This window comes from Haliaeetus albicilla, chromosome 18 (assembly GCF_947461875.1).
Source record: "Haliaeetus albicilla chromosome 18, bHalAlb1.1, whole genome shotgun sequence".
Lineage (NCBI taxonomy): Eukaryota > Metazoa > Chordata > Aves > Accipitriformes > Accipitridae > Haliaeetus > Haliaeetus albicilla.
The window spans coordinates 17,211,000-17,227,516 of NC_091500.1; the positions used below are offsets into that span (position 1 = coordinate 17,211,000).

At 35.8% G+C, this 16,517-nt stretch overlaps 1 protein-coding gene across 1 annotated transcript in view; it reads left to right on the plus strand.

Moving 5' to 3' along the window:
- MBOAT2 (membrane bound O-acyltransferase domain containing 2) overlaps positions 1-16,517 on the plus strand; it is a 108,289-nt gene that overhangs the window by 84,712 nt on the left and 7,060 nt on the right. The window contains exons 8-12 of the mRNA XM_069805834.1: positions 4,476-4,668; positions 7,661-7,764; positions 8,089-8,153; positions 13,469-13,601; positions 16,148-16,299. Of these exons, the coding sequence (XP_069661935.1) occupies positions 4,476-4,668; positions 7,661-7,764; positions 8,089-8,153; positions 13,469-13,601; positions 16,148-16,299 (647 nt within the window). The remainder of the gene's footprint in view (positions 1-4,475; positions 4,669-7,660; positions 7,765-8,088; positions 8,154-13,468; positions 13,602-16,147; positions 16,300-16,517) is intronic.

A 16,517-nucleotide genomic window follows, 5' to 3' on the forward strand; every position in this document is an offset into this window, starting at 1 on the left:
ATGCTTGAAACTTTTCGCAATTTATGCTGCATTAGCTTTTGACATAAAAATAAAGAGAAGCTGTCTATGCTGTTGATACTTCATCTCCCAACTGGTGTTAGAGAAATCTGGCTGCATTTTATAACACCAGCAAGTATTGTGTGCTTTTGGAAATATATCTATGATACAGTTTTACTGCATTTGCTGCATCAGTTAAAATATTCATTGTCTTGTTCTAGAAGAATATTTAAATACCATTAACTTCATATTAATACTTTAAATTTGTTCCTTGGTTCTCATGTTGTTATTTCAAGAATAAATTGTTAGGTAACTCCAAAAGTGAAATGTAATGGGGATCAGCAAATGTTAATGTAGTAAATGAAAAAAAAAAAAATCCTTCAGCTGAGATACAGTAAGTTTCATTTCTTCTTAAATATAATTACATAACCACAGTAGTACATGTCAGCCTCCTCCTCTATACTGTGTGTTGACTGCATGATGTTAACTTGGTTTAGTATATTTGCTGTGTTCATTGCATGTTAAAGGAATCAAATCAACATATTAAAACTTATTTCTTAAATCCCTCCTATTGTCCCTTTTTGCAAGCTATCAATTGTTGGTGCTCAAAGTGGTGTCAACTCTCAGAAATTAATAATCTGTCTTTGTAAGTTTCTTTTTATTATGGCTACCCTTAAAATACAAGATTCCTGTCAGCAGATATCTTCTTTCTTGCTTATTATGCCAACCTTTCCTATAAGTTAAAGTTCTTCCTTAATTATGTATAATTTTTACCTAAGGTTCTAACCTCCGCAAAATAATATGCTTTAATATAGTTCAATATTATATCAAGCTCCTTACTGATTCTTTATCAACCAGGAGCAAGTTGATTCAAATAAAAGTTTTAAAGATCCTTTTCTACTTTTTGTATATTTTTTATATATATTATACATGTTTATACAGTAATATATTTATAAAATTCCTGAGCTCAGTGTTTTACCTTTATTGCTTCAATTAGAAAGCTGTTCCTGAACTCCTTTCTATGATTAGGTGTCTAGCTTTCAACCTAACTATATTCCTATCTAATTTATGCACATTTGGTTTTGTCCTGGCACTGTCTTTTAGCTTCCCAGTGTTGACCGTATTTGATATTTTTATACAGGTATGCCCAGTTTTTGTTCATCAAAACTAAATGATCCAGGCCTTTCTACCTTTTTGTTGTAAAATAAATTGTATATTCTACTTCATATGAGGTCAAAGTTATCCTGCAGCTTATGGTCTTTTAATTCCTTAACGGAACAGTTATTTTGATATGTTGAAAACTTTAAAGAGTGAATTAAATTAAACTTCAGGCTTTTAAATTAATTAGTTCATCTTTGTAAAAACTGACCAACCCTCCTGTGAATGTGCAATCCAGTGATTACTCATGCCTTGGCTAAGAAGCTTATATCAAGAACCTAGTTAATTAAGCAATAGGAAGTCAATTAATGTTTTACCAAATGCTTTTCTATAGGTAGTTGAACTATAGATTATTTCGGTGTCAGGTGGGGACTTTTATTTCTGTGTAAATGTGTTTAAAACTTGAGTGCTATAAATAAGCCTCAGGCTGTAGTTTAATAATCTATTTAGGCCCACCAAAGTATAAATACTTGCTGAATTATGGTAGGTCCTGGCTGTGGGTTCTGGGTCCTCTGCTTATCCTAGCAGTGCTAACATGCATTGCACTTCATTGTGGTCTGATTCAGATAATTTGATCCAGCCTAAAACTAACTTTTCATTAAAAAAAAGGGGGAAGGGGGGCACCCCCCCAAACAACACACCACCACCCCCAATAAAAACCCCAAACCCCCACCCCCCCAAAAAAACCCAAACCAAAACACCAAAAGTGTAGTTTTACACCTGGTTTGTTTTTTCTGATCTGACTCACTAGAAGGAAAAAGAGCGAAAACTTGCAGCCAAGGTGAGGAGACAAGGCAGGACTGCTTCTTTGCATTGCAGCCTGTGTTTGGATTGTCCTTCAGAAACTCTGCTTAAACCAATCCTGAAACTGCAGCTCCCAGTCTTTGTAGAGGCAGGAAGTTATCTCCACCACTGTTTGCTAATATCCCTGATACTGATCGCTATAAGTGGTATCGGAATGCTTGATCAGGGTTCTGGGATTTATAATTATGAGTGAAGTAGTATAATTAAAAAAAAAAAAAAAGTCATGCTGTTTCTGGCTGTAGTTATGCTTGTCCCTGCACCTAAATGTTGCTGCTAAAAACAATTGTAGAAATACATCATTTAAAAAAGTACAATTTATGGCAGAGCCCTGTGTAAGTTAATTTTTTTTTTCTTAAGATAAATTTTGTTGAAACTCTGCTTTTCCTTAAAAGAAGGGCTTTTACCTCCACAATTTAGTTAAAAACCTTCAAAGAGGTACTAAGCCTATTTTGGGTTGAATAGGCAGATTAATGATTTCTGTTTACCAATAGAAAAACTGGTAAATAGTGGCAGTGGCAAAAAGCAGGCCTTTAAACCGAGATAACATTACTTATAAGTTGCCAAAACATATTTTGAGACTTTGTAGAGATCTTCAGATGGAAAACATCTATTTTATATGTTTATGCTTCTATTTTAAGTTGCATGTTAATGTTACCAGCCTATAAGTACTGTTTCTCATGCTAAATTGAACACGACTTTTAATTATGGCTTAGACTTTGAAGTCAAATCCTTGCAACTGTCTTCAGAACTTTGGGGTGATGCCTTCTGGTATTTACAAATATCTAACTTTTGCATGTATCAGATATTGCATACCAAAATTGAAGATTCATCAGTGTTAATAATAACTGATTTTATGAACATTCATTTCTGGTTAAATTCCTGAAGAAGTTAAGCTAACTGAACTTTCTCTCTGCTCTGGCAAAGAGAGAGATGGATTAATAGGTGCTAGAAAAACAAAGGAGCACTTTTAGAAAGTTAATGCCCTTTACTGTGAACTCTTGTAATAGAGTAAAATATTAAAATGAAGTTTATTAGAAAGCAAGTAGAAATAAGTAATTAAACACCAGCCTTAGCTGTTAATAGGTAGTTGCCTTCTGAATTATCCAGCTGGTTTGTTTAATTAGCTGGGTTTTCTGTTCGTCTCTGAAATACCTTCTGAGATGAGCCACTTGAAATATGCAATGTCCAAAGTTACCCTCACCATTTTACAGCTTTTTCGAGACTAATTTCTTATCAGTTGTACCACCTCTTACATCTGGGTGAATCTTTGATACTGTGTATCCTGCAGAAATCTGTGTTTTCAGTTGGGCACTTAATGTTCCATTCTGCATCATGGAACAGAATTACTCTTTATTTTGGAACTAGGTTTGTGGAGCTGCACTGTAATTGAAGCAGGACATTATCTTTAAAAGTTTGGGTGGGTATACTGAAAGCAGGATGGACAGAAAAAGGATTCTGGCTGTCTTTTTGTTCCAATGCTTCAAAGAAAAGGAGCTAGATTGGTTATCTTCTTGCCAAGTTTAGTGTCTGTATAATTGTAATGTAAATTAAAACTAATGTTTAAATATTGAGATTACTTACAATCAAAACTTGAAAATTACATTTAAATGAACTAGCTCTCAAACTTCTTTAACCAAGTACTCTAGGTGCTTGGTTAGTGTGTGTTACTTCAGGAACTTGCACAGAACATGGTATCTGCCCTTGGGATGTGGATCAGACTAGTGACTTAGTCATTCATTATTGCTCTGTGTATCTTATAATAGAACCTTACAAATGTTTTCCTAAAAATACATACTCTTTAGTGTGGTGGTTATAGCAAAACTGAATTTTGAGAAAATAGGAGTCCCGGTCATACCTTAACAATGTTTTTTTACATGTCTGTGAGTGTATTTGACCCCTTTATAGCTTAATCACTCTAGTTGGGAAAACAGGTCTGTATAGAACTGAGGTATTTTGGCTGAAAACTCAAATTATTTTGGTAGTTTAGTTGGTTTAGAATTTGGATACTGTAATAATCTAACAGAGATGATTGGTATATTGAGTTGGGCAGCAATTGAACACCTGCATTATGACAAAGATTACCAAAAATTAACTGAAGCTTCGCCCTTGTCTTTGGAATCTCTACAATAATTGTACTCATCTTGTCCTAGATTATATGCTTTGTGCTGTGATGTCTTAACAACTTACTTGCTTCGGTAACTTGACAATGAAATAATTAAAAAAATGCAGTTGCAAAAGTTGTTCCCATTATTGCAAGGGTTTTTAGAGGCTCACTGTAGTCAGATTGGATTTGCTGTGTTTGCCAGAAGAAGTGGTGCTCACAACTTAAGATAACAATATTCCCTGAGCCTCTATAAAATGTTACCAACTATTTTAAAGTTGGTAGTATATATTATTGGAAAATTGACATACATATATACACATCTGTTTAAGGAAGGAAGATTATAACTTGCCTTTGTTTCCAAAAAATTAACAAAAAATGAAGCTTACAAAGTCTCCCATCTTAAACTTTTCAGATAGCCGTGGCACAGAAACTCCTAATCTGTGGACTGTCCTTACTCTTCCACATGACTATTACAAAAACTTTGCCTGTGGAATACAACATTGATGATAACTTCAGAGCTACAGCGTCATGGCCTATAAGGTTTTTCTACCTATATGTGTCTCTTATGGCTGCCAGACCCAAGTATTATTTTGCGTGGACTTTAGGTAAGTATATATATTTAAAAAAAAAAAAAAAAAAAAGAAAAGCCTATGTATTGAGTTTCATTTGAGATGCTGCATACTAAGCATGTATTAAAAAGTGACAGTGCCCTCTTGAGGCCTTAGGTAAACATTATTACATTTAAGTATTATTAGGTATTGTCAAATGAATGTTTTGAGAAACAAAATTTGCCATAAATCTAAGCACAGTGTTGTGACTGTTGCAAATGAGATCATGGTCTCCTGAACAAATCTGAGTGAAACACAAGGTTTTTTGGAAAGTGATAGTGTTTTAATGAGCAATGACTTGTTTTTTAAAAATTGTAGTAAATCTATGCAACAATCCCTGATTTTTTTTTTTTGTTTGTTTGTTTGTTTTTGATACCTTGATTTTGCCATACCTGAAAAGTTATTCTAAGCCTCTTTCTGTGGTAAGTTATCAGGAATTTGCTTGATGTTATTCAAGTATGAAGGAAAAATTAATCTATTGTAATTCAGATACATCATAGTGTTGTTAATAGTAGATGGCATTCACAGTAGTATTTTCAGAATTTGATGGGTGAAGCTTCAGTTTTAGTCTTTGTTCTAATGATCAACAGGGTAACACCCATGGTCACTGATTTAAGACACTGAATAGATTATATAGTTTAAAGAACATTTTGCTTTTAATTGCACGTTATTTTAAAAAAACAAAAACCAACACATACAACAACAGCAAAATGCTGTATTTATGTAAGCTGACATCTTGGAAGTGGCTCACAAAACAGATTTCGTCAGCTTCCTCCTCCTCTCTGGTTTTACATATTTGTTTCATAATTCTTTTGAGAGAGAATCTGTGGGAAACAATGCAATAAAGAAAGCTTTAGTGTAGCAGAGCAGCATGACTCATTTACAGCTGCTGGTTTCATTCCTGATCAATGAATGAAGTGCTTTCAGCTTGTCTGGATATAGTAGTTCTGGGGCTTGTTGTGGAATGAAATAATTTTGAATATTGTGCTCTTACACACCAGTATCATCATCCGTAAAGAGTAGGAGTCATCTGAAAAATGAATAATCTTCATTGTTTTTTTTTTTTCTCTGTAATACTTCAGATGGATTTCTCCTTATGTGCTGGCTAGCAGTGTAGAGCTAGCATTCCTTTGGTAAAATACTGAAGAAAATAAACTTTTAATTTGCTAAATAGCTTTTTTTTTTTTAATGTCTTCCTTCTACTTTACCTCATCTAAACTTCTAATGGTATGAGTAGAATGTGAGGGGGGCCTTAACAGATTTACTGGATATTATGCTTTTGAGTTATACATTACTATACACTTAGGGAAAAAAAAATCTGTTCATAAAATGAATTACTTTAAGATGAATACTTACTAAAATGCTAGCTAATAAAATGATCACTTACTCTAGCTGTAGTCTTTGTACTCTAGCTAGCAAGAGATTATGGAGTTCGTGTCTTCAGCTGTTTCTGAGCATAAAATCATTGTCTAATGTTTGAACTTGACATCAGTGATATCAGATATATGGCAGCAAATGTTGTTGCTTCCAAAGATGTTTTTTAAAAGTGTTTTTGATGAGGAAATAAAAATATTATAAATTACCCTATATTAAATCAAATGTCACAAAGCCCTCTTCCTTGCTGGTAGATGACTGGAGAAACTGAATTTCAGGAAAGGAACTGTTTGAGTGTTTGAGTCAACTGTTTCTTTTACTTTCCAAATATACTGCATTAATACCTTGAAAAAGTTGTTGAGAAGAAAGGAAAATGCAAAAGATACTGATTTATGTTAAATGTCACAATTGTATAAAGTAAATTCTTTTTAATACGGTAATACAAACTGAGCAATTTCTCTTGCCTTTGCTAGTTATAATTTAAAAGGTGACAGTCTAATTACAGTGCTTTAGATGAATTTTGAGCTAACAGAGAGGGCTCATGCCCTGTAACTAGAAGACTAGATCTGTATTGCTTCTGCAGAGCCTTTTGCTTACTTTGCTTCTGATTTCTCAGGACTCCTTTGAACTGAGAGACGAGCTGGTATTCTTCTCCCCATGGTCACTTATTTATCCACGGAAGTGGATACATGGTTGGTTTCATGCCTTGTGGATGTGTGTCCATGTTTTGGTGCATGCAACCAAGTCTCTGGCTCAACAGAAGCAATATTTGGAAAAAAACTTGTTTCCTTGTACATGGCCATCCTAATCTGAGAAGTACAGCTGAGGGAATTTTAGTGTCTGAGCTAACAAAGCTAAGGCAAAGGCAATGACTGAAAGTGACAGGCAGTGTTCAGACTGAGTTCCCTTGTATTTTCCTGCATAGTCCAGATGATGGAATCGGCTTTTTCTCACAGGGAAAAATATTGTTTGCTTTGAACTATTTGACCTTTGACATGCATTATAAACACTTAACATTCAGAAATGTTGTTAACAGAGGCCTTATGCCATTAGTGGAAGTCTAACAAACTCTGCATCACTTGGTAAATTACTGTTCTCTTCTATTAGGTTTGCGCTGCTCTGTGTGTGGTGCTGTGAATGTGCACCTGCTCAAAGTGAATCATACCATTTTATCTTTGTGCTTTAAACATCACTGTTGCTGCATAAGGAAGCCCAGAGACATGCATCTGAGTGTTGAGCTGCTATCTCAAATCTTTACAACCAGCCACTGTTTCATAGTCTTGATGCATCTCATCGAGTTTGTTTTTCTGTCAAATTGCTCAAGCAAGTCTAAATAGGTGGTATGAGAGAGAGGGGACATCTGTGCTGTGAAGTAGATAGTGCTACCTTTCATTCTTTTGCTTTTGTACAAGTTTTTGAATTGAAAGCCAGTGTGTTGCTTGGATTATTTTCTGTTTGTTCAAGTGTATAATACAGTGGTCCTCAGTATTTAAAAAAAACAAACAAACGTAGCCTTTAAAATGTGATAAACAGTTTGGACAAACTACGTTGTGTGATGCACAATTTGTAACATGTGCAGTTTATAATGAATTTGTTTCTTTTTGTTTCATTGCAGCAGATGCAATTAATAACGCAGCAGGGTTTGGGTTTAGAGGCTACGATAAAAATGGAGTTACACGTTGGGATCTAATATCAAATCTGAGAATCCAGCAAATAGAGGTTTGTTTCTGGCTCTTTCAAATAAAATACTTGCCCATGTAGGTAGTTGCTTGTAATTTCAGTAACTTTTCCTACACATTTTGTACCTCAAGATAGTGAGTATGTTCTAAGTCAAAAATGATGTGTTCACACCCTTAGGAAAGGGTGGAAAATAGTCTGTTTTGAATATGTTCTACCTGTCAGCTGACTTCCAAAATATTTTGTGGTTAACTAGTTGAGTAAATACCTTATTCAACTCATCACTTATAACTTATGTGTTAGAATTTTGAAATATTTTGTAACACTTTACAATTACAGAAATAATTAGTTTGTTTTCCTTTACAGTTTTCCACAAGTTTCAAGATGTTTCTTGATAACTGGAATATCCAAACAGCTCTTTGGCTTAAAAGGTATTTATTTCTTTAAGGAAAGCTTTTCTCTGCTGAAGTTTCTTAGATATTTCTGTGAAGATAGTTCAACATCTAAAGCTAAACCCCACAAAACATCAGTTATTTAGCAACTGCATGGGGCATTTTTCTTGTAATACTTGAATTAAAGCCTCTGAACTTAGGACTTCTCTGTTAGTGTAAACTATCAGGTTATGAGAGGAACTTTTTCTTCACTGGTCATAGGGAACCTAAAACTATTAATCTGTAGAGGCGTCTTTTTTCTTTTTTTTTTCTCTCTTAGCATTCAAAGCAGTGTATGTTGCTGAGAGCAGCAGGCAAAATGTACATCTTGGCCTGCGTTACTTTTACCCACACAGTGATGCAGGAACTTACATACATTCTGTGAGAGAACTTTTCTGCGCTCCTTCCATAATGAGTGCATGGCAAATATCAAACCCTACAGTGTGCTATCAACAAAAAATGCAAATTAATATCCCTCAGATGCACTTTTTTCCTTGTCTGGGAAACGGGTATAGTGCCCAGTAAACTACATCATTCTGCTTTTACTACTTCTTTGTGGTAACTAGAAAGTAAAAAGTGTTCTTGAGTAGTGTGCAGGTGTTGTTTCCCTTCCCCTAGTCTCTGTTTAGCTGATCTTTTATCAATAGGTGCAAGTTTAACTGAGACTCCTATCTTGGGATCACTCAGAGGACTTTATCTCTTATTCTAGGATGGCTGGCAATAGGATGTTTCTTCCATTAAATCTCTTTATAGTGTATTCTTTCTTCCATAACTGCTTCCCTAAATATTTTTCTGACCCAGTTAAAAACAGAAATTGAATTTTATGTGATTATTCTAGTTGGCTTAATAGGCAGTAGAATCTATGGCTAGGACAGTCAGCAATGAAGAATTGCATGCTTGCAGGTATTGAAATGTATCATTTAATAAAGCAAATAAGCTATTTAGCTGTTTTAAAATGCATTTTAATTTAGTTACAGAAGTTTATCAGTATTAAACTTAATAGAAAAAGGGTTGTTTCAACAAACTTTCAAATCTTCTAAATGGAATGATTCTAAACAAAAACTCCTTTTAGTGGAGAAGAGTAACATTTCTGTTAAGAATTGAAAGAAAAAAATTTGAATCAATTGCTTAGGGTGACATTGAAAGAAGATGTGAAGAAAAATTAAAGCATTGCCTTTAATAAATATTTTTAAGAGCAATTATGGAAGAATCTTTGAGGATAGGCTAAATCCATATTGATTTTGCCACAGTGAAAGGGAGAAGGATGGATGTTTTCTTCAAGTTTTGTTGCAAGTAAAAGATTATTTTAATGATTATATATGAGGACCATAAATACTGGTACAGAATATATATTATATTGCCAATCTTTTGGTAAGTTGCAATGCTACAGGAGTTTCAATAGAGGACAAGCCCATGTGTTACTTTAAACATCCATTTTTAATACTTCACTTGTTTACCATTTATAGAAGTACCTAAAAATCTTAGCTATTTACCTCACATGAAATACCACACATCAGCATTTGTTCTGTACTTTTCTGATACTCTTTAAAGATAAACCGAACCATCAGAATTAGAGGACTTAAACCCTGATTGTGTGTAAAAACAAATTCCTTGTAAAAACACAGTTAACAGATCTACAGATAATGAAGAAGTTTAATAAACATTTAATGTAGATCACAAAATACAGCAGTTCAAAGGTATTATTGTTACAAGCATGCAAGCTAAAATAGGTATTTACATAGTAGCATATATCAACAACATATATCATGATGATCAGAGGGCTGGAGCACCTCTCCTGTGAAGACAGGCTGAGAGAGTTGGGGTTGTTCAGCCTGGAGAAGAGAAGGCTCTGGGGACAACTTACAGCAGCCTTCCAGTACCTAAAGAGGGCCTACAGGAAATGATGGAGAGGGGCTTTTTACAAGGGCATGCAGTGATCAGGCATGGGGTAACAGTTTTAAGCTGAAAGAGGATAGATTTAGTTTAGATATTAGGAAGAAATTCTTTACTGTGAGGGTGGTGAGGCACAGGAACAGGTTGCCCAGAGAGGTTGTGGATGCCCCATCCCTGGAAGTGTTCAAGGCCAGGTTGGATGGGGCTTTGAGCAACCTGGTCTAGTGGAAGGTGTCCCTGCCCATGGCAGGTGGGTTGGAACTAGATGATCTTTAAGGTCCCTTCCAACCCAAACCATTCTATGATTGTGTGATAATGTTTCCTGACTGGGGAAGCTGTTATGTTCCCCCTCAGCATGTTCATTCTTTTTTCCAAAGAAAACATGTAGTTCCATGTCTTTGTTCATGTTTGCAAAACCTCTGCAGTTCTTGTTGCTCTCTTCTGGCATCTTTCCAAACTTCCTGTCTTCTTACAGTGGATGCTGTACTTCTGCTAAGACCTCCAAAGTCTTTCCCTGGCCTGTTATGGGCAGAGTTGAATGGAGTGCATTAATTAACTTTATTTTCTTCAGATAACAGTCTTTCTAACACATTACAGTATTACATGTCTTTTTGCGGCAGCAATCTACTATTGATTCATGCTCAGCTGATACTCAGTGTTTCATACTGTTGATTCATATTCATACTCGGCTATACTTTTTCAATAATGTTACAGGAATGGGTACTGTTTTGTATCTTCCACTTTTCCTATTAGATGTTCTATACTTTGGACTTCATCTTGTTGATTTCAGAACATCATTCAAGTCTGTCAAGATCATTTTGGATTTTAGTGCTGTATCTGCTAAGAAAACAATGCCAATCTCTTCCACCCCACCTCCCACCCCCAAAATTGAAGGGAAGACAAGGTGAAAAAAATATACTTCTCAGTCTACCACCCAAGCTAGTAATGAAAGTATAGAACCAGACCAAAGGCAGTACCTTGCTGAACAGTTGATGCAACTTCCCATTTCTAGAGTAAATTATGGATAAGATAATCTGAACCACCCGTATTTGAATAGATTTTCTCAGCCTGTTGTGATGACTGTATTTCCTTGGTTTGCTTTTAGGAATGTCAGGTGAAGCATTTCAACAAGATTTATTATTGACAAATCCATGGAGGAGTTTAAGCTTACTTTTTACTTTTTGAAATTGAAGCCTGATGATTTTTTTTCTAGTATCTATCTTACCTGACTTGCATTGATCTAGCTGAAATTTGGTTAGTTAATTTAGTTAGTTTTGTTAGCTCCCAAATGCTTTGCAAGGGAAAATTTGCTTAAAATAGTTTAAACCAAATGTAGATCGAAGCCATTTATCAATTTATTAATGAGACATAGTTAACCACCAGACAGTGAAATATATGTTCAGAATTAATACCCACACTAGAACAGATAACATTTTGCATGTGTTCAGTGTTCTGGTTTAATAAACATTTCTAAACACTCTTCTGTAACTAATCCCAAGGAGTTTAAAAAGTGCACATACACGCACACAGTTATATGCAAACTGTGCCGCCTCTCCCAAGGACATGTGGGATACAAAACCACACCTCCTTCTGGAAGTGTGGGCCCCCTGCTTGTATGCACTGCCTGTGGGAGATGTGGGTGCTCCAGCTCTATGTGAACCTGCTGATTCACATGCCAGTTAGAAAAGCGTGCCAGGAGTTCATGTGCATGCAGCTGATAGGGATGAGATGCTGCTCCCTGTGTATTGCATATTGCACCGACAGTCCCCCAGCTGGATGCAGGCTACTCAGTGTCTACCAGGGAGGATGCTCTGTCTTGGCTGAGACAGAGGCCGTGATGCTGGTGGGGTGACTTCTGGCAATGTCAAACCAGGTTTTGATGACTAGCATTTTGCTCCAAGACTTCTCCCTGACTTGTTACAAGTTTTCCTAAAGCTTTTGTACTTTCTAGGCTGACCGATTCTTTGTCTCAGAAGTCTCTTTGAAATTCCCTGGTTACTGTTTAGTCTGGCCAATGTTGCTTTCCTCTTTAAGGTGGTCTATTCTGGGCAAATGTCCTCAGATAGTTTTGTGTATTATGCATATATGCACCTGCACCCTATTTAGCCCCATGTTCTCATCTTAACGGCCATTGTTAGCAAAGCCCTTTGGCAAAGGGAGAGGGTTGTGCTGGTACCCCGTGCAGAAGACCTTATAAGACAAAACTTACCACATCTATTTGACTGGAATGAACTAAATTAGCAAAATACACGTTTGATCTTTCCCTATTCACATCCTGTCTTTTTACCTTCTGCTCTTTCACACTGACTGTGTCATTCGGTCTCAGCAATCTTTTGTATATATGGAAGTTGTAGTTAAAGTAGTTACATAAGTAGTGAATGTTTTGGCTCTGTATCATTAGCTTGTTGTCGTCTTTGAATAACAGATGTGCATTCTCTTTTTCTTTCTCTGTTACTTGCTATGTGTTTATACAACTTTTTTACATATTAATGTCTATGGCCTTTTCTAGTTAAAACTCATTTTTGTACGTTAGCTTTAGATTTGTGTTCGTGCATGCTTGTGCTGTTTATTTTTGCTTCATGTTAGTGTGTATCTGTTTCCATATTTCCTATTGCTTTTTGGTTTTCAGATCATTAAAGACATTAAAGAACTCTTGATGAAGCCATATCAGGACCTTACCATGTTTCCTATCATTCTTCCACATCATGATGGTTTGTCATTGTGTCATTTAATGTTGTCTTCTAGAAACTACCTTTCTTGGATTCCTTTTTCCCTTCTTCCTTCTAGAATTCCTTACTGTAGGACCTTGCCTAATAATTCAGAGTCTCAATTTTTAAATAGCAGAGTTCAGCATTCTCCTTATTTGATATTCTCACATCCCTAGAGTCATTAATTATAATTTCATCATCACGCTCTCCTGATTGCCTTACACAGACATGTTTTCATTTGTAGTCTCTCTCTTACTCAAAATTGAAGGTAGTTGTTAGTTTTCCCCTTCTCCTATAAGCTGCTTTCATTTTATGAAAAATATATGTCTGACTCATCACAAGAGTTTGTAGGGTAGTCTGTGCCTTCAGTGTAGCTTTTCAAACACACTCTTGGATGGTTCAAGATCCCATATTAACACCAACACCTGTCTTTGGATGCTTGTGTATCGCTTCATTATAAATAAGTACCATATGTGATGGCACTGAGCACAGGTTAGCACTGAGGGGTTAAATTGGGAGCTGTGAATAGCTTTAAATAATTTTCTGTAAGTCATAATACAGTGGCAACATTATTAAATAATAGTAAACTGCAATTGCATTGCAAATGATATGTTGGAGATGAAACTGCTAAAAGTATAAATGTATAAATGATAACTGGGAAGATTATTGGCTATTTGTCTCGTTATTTATCTTGAATTGTCTTTGACTTGTTAGAGTGTGCTATGAGCGAGCCACCTTCAGCCCAACGATCCAAACCTTCATCCTTTCTGCCATCTGGCATGGGGTTTACCCAGGATATTATTTAACATTTTTAACAGGAGTACTAATGACACTAGCAGCACGAGCTGTAAGTACCAACCAAGTATCTTCTTAAATAATAATTTTTGTAAAAGAAAATTGATCATGTTCTCTAGTCCAAAGATGCGCTTTACAGTTGATACACAGTCTGTCTGATAGTGGTGTTTACTTTTTTAGTTATAAGAGCAGTGGGAATGATTAATTATAAGGAGGGGGTTGATCAGTGGAAACAAGTGAGACTGTATGCAGTCTGCAACATTTTTGTAGTATATCTTTTGTGGAAGCTCTTTCTCTGTATTAACTGATAATATATTACTATGCCATGCTGAACAGGATGATGTTGTCTAAGACCATTTTGAAAAAACTTTCTGATGATGAAAAAATCACTGATGATGAGTAGCTTAAAATTTGGGGGTTAATGCTATATATTTATAGAGTCTGCCCCCTCCCTGATTTCTGTCCAATACTACTGTAAAGATGGTAGCTAAGAATGCTCCCCCTCAACCAGCAGATAAACATCTCTAGTGCAGTTACTATTCAAAATTGGCCAGCCAGGAGTGCAGTCACATTAACACGCTTTTGCGGCTGCTATTCAGAACCATATGGAACCAGCAAATTTGCCAAGAAATCTCTCACAGTTCTGCTTGAGAAAGCTGCATAAGAACAGAGGCAGGTTTATCAGTTACTCAATGGGAAAGAGGAAATAAATTGGGTGTCAGCTCAGAGCAGCATAACAGACCACTTTTCTGTTGAAAGGACCAGGAGAATGAGAAATGAAGCAGACAGCTCTTTATTGCTATAATGGCTAGGGGAAGGTAGTACTTTAGATTTAGATTGTTACTAACACTAATAAAACAGATGCTCCTCCTCTTTCTTCAAAAAGATGTGGGTATAGTCCTTGTTTGACAGAACTGACTCCTTTCTTTACAGTAGGTATAGCTCCCTTCTCCTTTCCAGACTCTATCACAGTGAACTTTTGATATTTATCAGCCAGGGGCTGGTGCAAAGCCAAGGTTCAGGGACAGTTCACAGGTAAAAGTTGTTCTGCTCTCAGTGAGGTGAGTCCAGTAAATAGGAGTGCTCACTGCACTTCGTCCTGGCCTTCGCTAGTAAGCTGTGTTGTATTCACATTTCATATGTATCAATCAATAGGCTATTAAATAAAAATATTTTGAGTTTCTGTATTAACAGGTACTTAATATTAACTGATAAGATATGTTAGAGGTACTTCAGGATGTTTATTATTTAACTCTACTAGCCTTTAACTGCAAAGTTTGGCAGCTCTGATATACATTTTCTTCTCCCGTCATGTCTAAGCACGTATTTAACTTGTTTTACTTCCTTTAACCATTACACATTTCATAATCAGGTGTTTACTAGGGGCAATTATAGATTTATTTTAAAATTTGTCCTTCAAGTCCTAAAATACTAGATTTCCTACAAGAAATTCTGTGAAACTTCATCCAAGTTTTACAGAACTCAGGAACAAGTCACTGCACGTGACCATAGGAGAAAACTGGGGGAAGATGGCAGTATGAAGGGTATTTGGCTAGAATGACTTTTTTTACTTAGCTTAACTAAACAAAGGCTGAGTGGGAATGCAGTATCTACAGGGGTATTTGGGTAAGAAGGACAAGAAGGGTAAAAAAGGTTTTTAATGTAAAGAATGAAATCAGCAGGAGCTAGCCTTGGATATGTTCTTTAGAACCAGGAGTTTTAACGAAACTGAAGATTGAAGAAACTAAACTGGGTACTTTGGTGTGCAGCTGTTCAGAGAGAACTACCTCAGTGCAGATGACTGGAAGGTTGCAACTGTGATACCAAGCTACGCAAAGGCTGAATTGAGCCTGTCTTGGCTTGTCAGCAAATAAGACCATGAGCAAGAATGACAGTTCAGTCAAAGGAAGGAGGGCTGAAGATCTACTGGTGTCTTTATAATTATAGACTTAAAATTGAACCCAAACCTGTGTGGGTTTTGGATTTTTTTTAAATACCTTTGGTATGCCATTGTTTGAGCAGAATTTTACAAACAAAAGAAGACTCAGCATAGAAAATTGAGTCATTTTATAATAGTCTCACTTGATATTAGTTGCTATTAAGACTCCTGAAATACATCATTAGAACTGATATTGTGTGTATTCTGATTTATACCCCACTTATCCTAAAATGTATCTTATTAGCAAGTATAGGAAAATGGCTTTGCATATAGAAGCTTTCAACAGAAGCATTCTGGTTTTCATTTACTGCAACACTCCATATTTATAGAATGGCTTGATGGAATAGAATGTCTGCCTCATTCAGACAAGCAGTCCAAAGTTGCATTGGATTTAGGAGGGATTAATTTACTTAAATTCTGCTTAAATTCCTAAATACTTAAATACCTGTGCTGGATGAAGTGCACTATCCTAAAAGGCAGGGAATTTGAACTGACTCCTAGTGAAGTTGATGGGCATTTTGAGTAGTTCAAAGATACTTGACCAGACTGTAGCACTTAAATTCATCCTATGAATTTTGTGGAAGTGCAACAAACTCTGTACAGTAAGATAGCTCTCAAAGTTTATTCCTAAGCTAACTTACTATTATCTGCTTTTCCAGATAAGAAACAATATCAGACACTATTTTGTTGAATCTCCTGCTGTTAAACTATGTTATGATATTATAACATGGATGGCAACTCAAGTAGCAATAAGTTACACAGTCGTGCCATTTGTACTGCTCTCTGTAAAACCCTCTTTCACCTTTTACAGGTAAGCACATTCTATCTGTTTCCTTTTTCTTTTCTTTAACTTGAATAGATGTATTTTCTGTGGCATAAGATTTCTGAAGCTTTTTCAGTGATAATTATAAGTTTGATTTGTTAGCTGAGCAAATGGTATTTCTGTTCAAGTGCTCAAATGCAGTTTGTGTTGTGTATGAGAAACCATGAAGTACTCTTGTCTTCCTATCATAATAGACTTATTTTCCC